This window comes from Salvelinus alpinus, chromosome 15 (assembly GCF_045679555.1).
Source record: "Salvelinus alpinus chromosome 15, SLU_Salpinus.1, whole genome shotgun sequence".
In the NCBI taxonomy this organism is placed as follows: domain Eukaryota; kingdom Metazoa; phylum Chordata; class Actinopteri; order Salmoniformes; family Salmonidae; genus Salvelinus; species Salvelinus alpinus.
The window spans coordinates 35,475,885-35,484,727 of NC_092100.1; the positions used below are offsets into that span (position 1 = coordinate 35,475,885).

The following is an 8,843-nucleotide window of genomic DNA, read 5'->3' on the forward strand; positions in this document are numbered from 1 at the left end:
AGTGCTGTTTTCTATCCTACTCTGGGGAAAAACAGGCAACATTTTCCAATAGGAAGATCTCAGTTACACTCAATCAATCTGTGGAACATCTGGGCAGGATTAACCTGCTACTAAAGCTGCTCCTGTGTTGCATTAGAGTGCTGTGGAGTGGGTGTGTGTCATTGTACATGACCATATGTGTTTTTACTTGCAGCCTTTTTATGAACATGTCCTGCATTGATTCCAGGCTGCAGCCAATTGTAGCACTGGCTTTGTTAATGATTTTGTCATGCTTGTTAAAGTCTTCCTTAGCTAAACTGTTGAATTTATCCTGAAATCACGTTATTCACTACAATTTAACACAGGTGGAGAACAATTAACTTGGTGTGTGATTTTGAAGGTGATTGGTTACACCTGAGCTAATTTAGGATCGCTATTACAAGGGCGGTGGACACTTATCCAAACAAGGTATTTCAGTTTCTTCATTCTTTTTTAAAACTGGGAAGTTGTTTAGATCAATGGGGGGGAAAGCGATATTAATTACAGGCTATAAGGCAACAAAAGGTGAAAGGGAATGTAGAGTTTCTATAGGCACTATAATAATGGATTCTAATATATGTTATAACCGCTAACGGGGAACCAAAAATACACTTTGACCCCCAGGTGTAGCTGCAAAATTTGCATATACATCTAGTAATAACAGTGTTTTATACTATAGTAAAATGGATCTCACTTTCTCTCCCTCGTACACACACACACACACACACACACACACACACACACACACACACACACACACACACACACACACACACACACACACACACACACACACACACACACACACACACACACACACACACACACACACACACACACAGTCATTCTATGCTCTCTCACTCTGTCTCTTTCCCCCACCCCTCTGTAGGACCAGGCCACAGGTTGGGGGATGTGTCGGGGCCGGTGGTGTCCTCAGCCCCCAATCTGCTGGAGGGGTATGGGGGTCTGGATGGAGAAGAGGGGGCTGGCACAGGGGTCGACAGCGCCATTTTCCAGGTCCCACGCATGTGAGTAAATAGCCTGTTTGTGGGGTGTGTGTGTCTGTTCCCCAGTCTGCCCTGTACGGAGATTGTGCGCGCCTGGTATCCAAACATATATGGCTTGAGATGCGGACACTGGTTGAATGTGTGTAGCAAGCTACCTAGTTTAAATATCAATAGTAGTGACACAGCAGCTGCAGTATAACATTTGATTTACATCATCATCAATATGATTGGTTGGATAATAGCCTGTGCGTAGCAGAGAGGCAGAAAGACATAGAGAGGAGCGGCTGCATCTACGACCCTCCAATCCAACTCCCTTCTGTAGTCGGGAGTTGCACATGTTTTTCAGGGCACCAGCAACGCAGGTAGTTTAGACTGTAGTTAACCACTGTATACTGAAATATCCACACAAGCCCCGAGCCAGCCAGCCACATACTGTATCATTAGAAGAGGGTCTTTTCTCATTTTGAGCACCTGCCCCCTGAAAGGTCTGTGGCACGGCCCTGGTGTAGATGATCTATCACATACCACTTTGTCGTCTGTGTTTCTAAGTGAAATATGTGTTTACCAACAGAGGGAAGACCATCCCCAACGGCATTGACAAGTCTAGAGGACTGCCACTCTCGCTATCAGACAATGAGGGTAAGACTGTGTGTGTTTGTGTGTGTGTGTACTTGTTTTCCTACCTTATCAGGACCCCAATGTCACAACAATTCACCCAAATGTCCTGACAAAGAATTAAAAACAATAACCTTTTTTCTCAATTTGTTCAAATGCTATTTTAAGCTTAAGGTTTAGGGTTTTGCTGTTAAGGTTAAGTTTAGTGTTAGGATTTTTGGGGTTAAGGTTAGGGTTAGGTTAAGGGTAGAGTTAGGTTTAGGGGTTAGGGAAAATAGGATTTTTAATAGTAAAAATAGGTTACTACCACAAAAATAAAGTTGTGTATGTGTGTGACTCCTTATAAGCTTTGTCTTCATATGTATGCCATCTACTGGCCTGAACACGACATAACACCAACAGGCATAATAGGCCTACCTCTAAATGCAAACCTGGTCCCCTGGACAGAAAGTAACTATATATCTCTCTGTGTGTCATAACTATATCTAGGATTCAGATAGCTCAGCTGTCATGGTTGCTCCTCTCTCCAGTAGAAACTGGAGAGAGGAGAGTCCTGCCATGGGTCTATTTTGGTGCAGGCAGTGTGTCAGTGTTGAATAATTTACAGCAACAGAGAGGAAGGGTGTGTGTATCTCACCATTACTATGTCTGTCTGTCTTTCTCTCTCAATTCAATTCAATTTTAGGGGCTTTATTTGCATGGGAAACATATGTTTACAATGCCAAAGAAACTGAAAAAGATAATAAACAAAAGTGAAATAAACAATAAAAAATGAACAGTAAACATTACACTTACAAAAGTATATACAGTGTTGTAATGATGTGCAAATAGTTAAAGTACAAATGGGACAATATATAAATATAGGTTGTATTTACAATGGTGTTTGTTCTTCATTGGTTGCCCTTTTCTTCTGGCAGCAGGTCACAAATCTTGCTGCTGTGTAGCACACTGTGCTATTTCACCCAATAGATATGGGAGTTTATCAAAATTTGAATATTTTTTAAAATTCGTTGTGGGTCTGTGTAATCTGAGTGAAATATGTGTCTCTAATATGGTCTATTACGTATAATAATACACTTGGCAGGAGGTTAGAAAGTGCAGCTCAGTTTCCACCTCATTTTGTGTCTTTCTTGAGAGCCAGGTCTGCTTTCGGCGGCCTTTCTCAATAGCAAGGCTATGCTCACTGAGTCTTTACATAGTCAAACATTTCCTTTTCTGGGGCAGTCACAGTGCTTTTCTGCCACTGTGTACTCTCTGTTTAGTGCCAAATAGCATTCTAGTTTGCTCAGTTTTTTTGGTAAATTCTTTCCAACGAGTCAAGTAATTATCTTTTTGTTTTCTCATGATTTGGTTGGGTCTAAATGTGTTGCTGTCCTGGGGCTCTGTGGTGTCTGTTTGTAAACAGAGTCCCAGGACCAGCTAGCTTAGGGGGCTCTTCTCAAGGTTCATCTCTCTGTAGGTGATGGCTTTGTTATTGAAGGGTTGGGAATTGCTTCCTTTTAGGTGATTGTAGAATTTAACAGCTCTTTTCTAGATTTTGGTAATTAGTGGGTATCAGCCTAATTCTGCTCTGCATGCATTATTTGGTGTTTTACGTTGTACACTGAGGATATTTTTGCAGAATTCTGCATGCATAGTCTTAACTTGGTGTTTGTCCCATTTTGTGAATATTTGGTTGGTGAGCAGACACCAGACCTCATAACCATAAATGGCAATGGGTTCTATAACCAATTCAAGTATCTCTCTCTCTCTCTCTCTCTGCCTCGCCTCCCCCTCCTGCCCTTCTCTCCTCTCCTCCCCTCCTCCTACCTCTCCCCCTTCTCCCCCAGGGGGTGGGGGTAAGACCCAGATGATGGGGGAGATCAAGGTGGCTTTGAAGAAGGAGGTGAAACAAGAGGGAGACCAGCTGGTCCTGGAGGTTCTACAGTGTAGAAACATCACTTACAAGTTCAAGAGCCCAGACCACCTACCAGGTGTGTGTGTGTGTGTGTGTGTGTGTGTGTGTGTGTGTGTGTGTGTGTGTGTGTGTGTGTGTGTGTGTGTGTGTGTGTGTGTGTGTGTGTGTGGCCAGGAATATTAAACAAACAAACATTTTACCGATAGGGGCCATTTTTGTTAGTCACCACGAGGTCAAATGCTATTTTTAGGGGGTTTAGGGTTAAGGTTAGAATTCGTCTCAGGGTTAGAATTACGTTAAAGGTTGAGGTTAGGGTTAGGGTTAGTACGGGCTAGGGTTAGGGGTTAGGGAAAATAGGATTTTGAATGGGACTGAATTGTGTGTCCCCACAAGGTTAGCTGTACAAGACTGTGCACCTGTGCTTGTCTGTCTGTCTGCCTCACTGACTGTCTGACTGTGTGTCTCTCTGTAGATCTCTATGTGAAGCTGTACGTTGTTAATGTGGCGACTCAGAAGAGGATCATCAAGAAGAAGACAAGAGTGTGTCGACACGACAGAGAACCCTCCTTCAACGAGACCTTTAGGTTTAGCCTCAACCCCACCGGACACTCCCTGCAGGTAACAAACATATGTCTAATATACCCTTTTACTCTGGTTTCCTGCTTCATTCAGACTGTTAATTGTTCTAATAGGCTCGTGTGTGTGTGTCTGTGTGTGTTTAATACTTGTAATTCTTGTACTTTTCACACACACACACATTAAATTGTTGTTTTACTATCCCTGAGGAGACCAAACAATTGATTCCCATTCAAAATCTTAACCCTAACCTTATCCCTAAACCCCTTACCCTAAACCTAACTTTTAAACTCTAACCCTAATTGTAACCCTAATCCTAATTGTAACCCTAAACCAAACCCCTAAACCTTTTTTCTTGTGGGGACTGGCGAAATGTCCCCATTTGTCTGAGTGTTCCTTGTTTTGCTATCCTTGGAAGGACTTCTGGTCCCCACAAGGATAGTAAAACCAAACACATGCTCGCACACACAGAAACAAACAAACAAACAAACAAACATAAACACACACCACACACACTGGATACCCACTACAAGTATGTGTATGTTCTCTCCTGTCCCCAGTTGTTCCTGGTGTCTAACGGAGGTAAGTTTATGAAGAAGACCCTGATAGGAGAGGCCTACATCTGGCTGGACAAGGTGGACATGAGGAAGAGGGTGGTCAGCTGGCACAAGCTGCTGGTCAATTCCACACACAACCAGTCCTGAGAGTTCAACTTAAGGTCACAGAGAGGTCAACCAGAGGTCAGTGAAGGTCAATGAATAGTATTGGTCAGTGCTTGCTCGTAGAGGACGAAAAAGAGGAAAAGGGATATGAGTTGCGTTACAGAGTACCCTGCATCTCCTTTGTGTTATTTTATATGGAAAGAAGAGAGCGAGGAAGGAAGGAAGGAAGGAAGGAAGGAAGGAAGGAAGGAAGGAAGGAAGGAAGGAAGGAAGGAAGGAAGGAAGGAAGGAAGGAAGGAAGGAAGATGGCCTATCCCCTCACACTGCCATAAATGGACTGTACCCTGATTCTTTATTGGATAGTAACAGCCAGAGACTCAACCCTGATTTCTGAATGGACCAAATATTCAGAGACTGTACCCGGATTGGATAGAGACTGCCAGCACACACACACACACACACACACACGCACGCACGCACGCGCGCGCGCACGCACGCACACATACACATACACACACACACACACCCACACACACACACACACACACACACACACACACACACACACACACACACACACACACACACACACACACACACACACACACACACACACACACACGCACGCACACACACACACACACACACACACACACACACACACACACACACACAGAGGAATGAAGAAGTCCCCTTATCTGCTGTAAGAGGATACACACATCTCACAATCTCCCAGCTCTCTGCTGGACATGTCGGATGCAAAACCTGACGTCAATCAGGACTGTGCAGCAATACCACAGAGTAATTCCCATGCCAGAACTACTCCTTTCTGTTTTGTCTGGATCTGATGCTGCTGTCTATGGTTTATCATAGCCTCCACGTTAAGATCTTTGTGATCTGTGAATCTGTCAGTCAGTCAGTCAGTGGGGTGCAAATTAATGTATTTGTTTTTTGTCCTGGGCTGCTTGACAAAGTATGGAATGTTTGTTGTATGATACTATTCGTGTAATGTAAAAAAAAAAAAAGGTTTATGTACATTGAAAATCTATGGTTGATATTGCAGTAACTGAAGCTGACATTATCTGAACACTTCAGTCCAGTAGGTGGCGGTAATCCCCATTACAGTTAGTTGTCAACCGCCATAAAACTAAAGTGTTAATGTACATTCAGATGTAGATAGATATATGTCTGAATATGAATCATATCAAAGACACAGTGTACAGAGAAATGTTATTTATGAACATAGAGTTTATAACAATAAAACATACAGATATTGCAGATGATGCGAGGGGTCTCCTCATGTGCAGTTTATTCTAAAGACTAAATGTATTCTGTACAGAAGAAGGTATGTATGGAAGGAGCACAGACAATCCAATCACTTTAGCTCTGATGTTATGCAGTTATACTGGGTGTTAGTCATTGGAAAAAATAGGAAAATGCAGTTCAACTGGGGAATGTGGAACTCATTTTACAACTGAGACATTAGAGAGGAGAACTACTACATGGATATCCCTCCTCTTACAGGTGGTGAGAAGAGAACAGATAGAAAGGGGATGTCAGGTCCCTTCCTCTTCAAACTATCCCCTATTATGTCCTGAATGTTACTCACTGAGGAAGATCATATGATTTTACTGGACCCATCTGACTTGATATTTTTGTGTTGTCTTTCACACACGTGACTGGAGGCTTAAACAATAGCTTTGGTTTGAGAGAGAAACCTGGATTGCTGGCCACTTTGCCCGACCTGCAATCGGACAGAGGGATGTGTAGCGTCTCTCTGGTGAAGTGCTCTGCTCACCTGTCTGGGCCGCTCACCTGTTCTATGTCAAAGCAACAGGTAAACACACCTGTCCTCTCGGTGTGTGCCATCACAGTCTGGTTCTCTATGCTGTGTGTGTGTGTGTTAATGTCATCACATCACACAATGTGTGGTTTGTTTAATAACAGAACATCCAACCTCATGCTGTACACAGTACACTGTAAATTGTACACTGTGCAGTCGGTGTCCGTGTAAGTGGAGGTAATGCAACAACACAGTGAACCAGCCTGTGGCACTGCCTCTGCTCAATGCTCTAAGTCATTACCTATGGCCCAGTCATCACATATGGCCGGGACATGCTGATACACACTTATATACAGTATAGGTCAATGTTACTGTCAGTCATCACTATAGTAGCCTGGTTTTCATCTCGGTTCAGCTATTACATTCCATTCCTTGTACTCTGTGTCTTTGGTAAATGACAGTAGTGGCAGGGAGTGGAATATTAGCTAAAAAGATTGGTACCCAGACTATGAATATGGTGCATCATAGTAAACAACATCACCAGGTGACCCAAGAGACCTACTACCCTCAACCCGACTGCTAGTGACTAGGCATATCACTGAGGAACTAGGGGTGACAGATGCAATTTCCTAATACATAAAGTCCATATCAGAGGCTCGAAATGCAGACACTGAGTCAAGATGTCAGAATGTTCATAAAACAAAAAATAAACATGATTTTAAAGAAAGGTAAAAAGGTTTTACAAAAATTATATTGTTGTGCCAACCTTATTTTGTAAGCAAACCCATTGGTTCTGTTGAAGTAATTCTATGCAACATAGACTTTGTGTTTGAATGCATTTTCTTAACAAGTAATATCAGTGAACATTGCGTCTGAAAATATGTATCTTATGAAGAGAATTTTGATTTATATATTATTAAAGAAAAATATAAAAAAATATAGATACATTTTTTTACTACCTGTATACAATCATATACATCAAGCTTGTGCACTTTAGTATTACATTGTTGACTGATTTCCTTGTTCCGTGTAAAGTGTCATAACATGCAAGTTGAAGTGGCTGTTCCAATTAGTGTCTTTATGTTGAGATGATTTTGAGTTTGTGATGTATGAAGGAGTTCATACAAAACTGTTTTTGATTTACATGGCAAAAGAAAAACTCAAACTAAATCTACAATCACAGACAATTTAAGGTACATATTGCTTCATATCTGAGGAGACACCATCAAACCGTATGGTTGATATAACCACCAACACATGTATGTATAAATCCATGATGATCAGTCCGAGAAGAATTATGAGGTCATTTTCAAAGCCCAACTCCAGGTTTGTCCCCCATTCATGTTCTCCTCAGATTACACTCAGCTAGATTGTCAATATCCATTGTCGCTCAGTCCGTTCCTAGTAACCATGAAACCAATCAAACGTGTGTATCTGTGAGGGGTGTGAATGTGGCGTACTCATCTGATCTATGTAAATATAAAGTGTTTTTATTTTCTACAGAGATTGATTGTTCGTATTGTCTGAGGTTTGAGCATGTGAGTGTAAAACAAAAATACAAAAAACTTAAAACCTGTCTGTCTGTCTGTCTGTCTCTAGTGGTGTGTGTGAGAAGGTGATTATGTGATCTGACCGTGCGTTGTCAACCCATGGGTGTCTGACTGTAAAACTATGTCAAAGATGCCCAGCCAACCAGAGGGGACAAATCTACTCCATTTCAGTTGTCTGAGACTTCCTGTTATCACACTGGATGTTGCATGTCTGTCAATATTTTGCTTCCAGATATGTTCAAAAAGAGGGAGATAATATGTATAGATTTATCGTAAGTTGTATGCCGACTGTATAAAGATTATGCTTGTAAAATGGTCTTGTTTTTCACTCAGTGTAAAAATGGGGAATCTATCGTTCTGGTTTTGTGGTTGTACACAGGATGTGTTAAGATATTATTATGCAAATTGTGCTGTAAAAAACGGCTGTTTCCCTAAAATCTAAAGAATAAATATAAAAAGAGATTTATTCCACAACCTAAAAGGAGTTTTGGTTACATCTTTGAGTGTGTTCTGTATTATGCATCTATAGTATTTGCCTTCTGCTCTCTTACAGCTATACTGTACATCCATGTATTATTATAGCTATACTATCATTCCTGTATGTACACTGTATGTACACCATGGGAAAGCAGCCTCTCGGTGATGGCTCGTTATGGACCATAGCACAGACATACCGCTTCTGGACACTACACATGTTGTACACTCACATGCACGCTCTCATGCATGCAGGCACAG

General features: G+C 41.8%; 1 protein-coding gene across 1 annotated transcript; it reads left to right on the forward strand.

Annotated features, from left to right (window-relative positions):
- The first annotated feature begins 784 nt into the window (after positions 1-784).
- Positions 785-6,055, forward strand: LOC139539971 (protein piccolo-like). The gene is made up of 5 exons (XM_071343428.1): positions 785-1,046; positions 1,597-1,664; positions 3,470-3,613; positions 4,010-4,155; positions 4,674-6,055. The coding sequence occupies exons 1-5, from the start codon at positions 868-870 to the stop codon at positions 4,815-4,817; spliced, it is 681 nt and encodes a 226-aa protein (XP_071199529.1). The 5' UTR covers positions 785-867; the 3' UTR covers positions 4,818-6,055.
- The last annotated feature ends 2,788 nt before the right edge of the window (positions 6,056-8,843 follow it).

What these genes read in the sequence shown, in the direction of transcription:
- LOC139539971 (XM_071343428.1), top strand. Translation starts at nt 868, where the DNA reads ATGCTCTCTCACTCTGTCTCTTTCCCCCACCCCTCTGTAGGACCAGGC. An exon ending in ATTTTCCAGGTCCCACGCAT is followed by an intron (nt 1,047 to 1,596) that starts GTGAGTAAATAG and finishes GTTTACCAACAG; the next exon opens with AGGGAAGACCATCCCCAACG. An exon ending in CCACCGGACACTCCCTGCAG is followed by an intron (nt 4,156 to 4,673) that starts GTAACAAACATA and finishes TCCTGTCCCCAG; the next exon opens with TTGTTCCTGGTGTCTAACGG.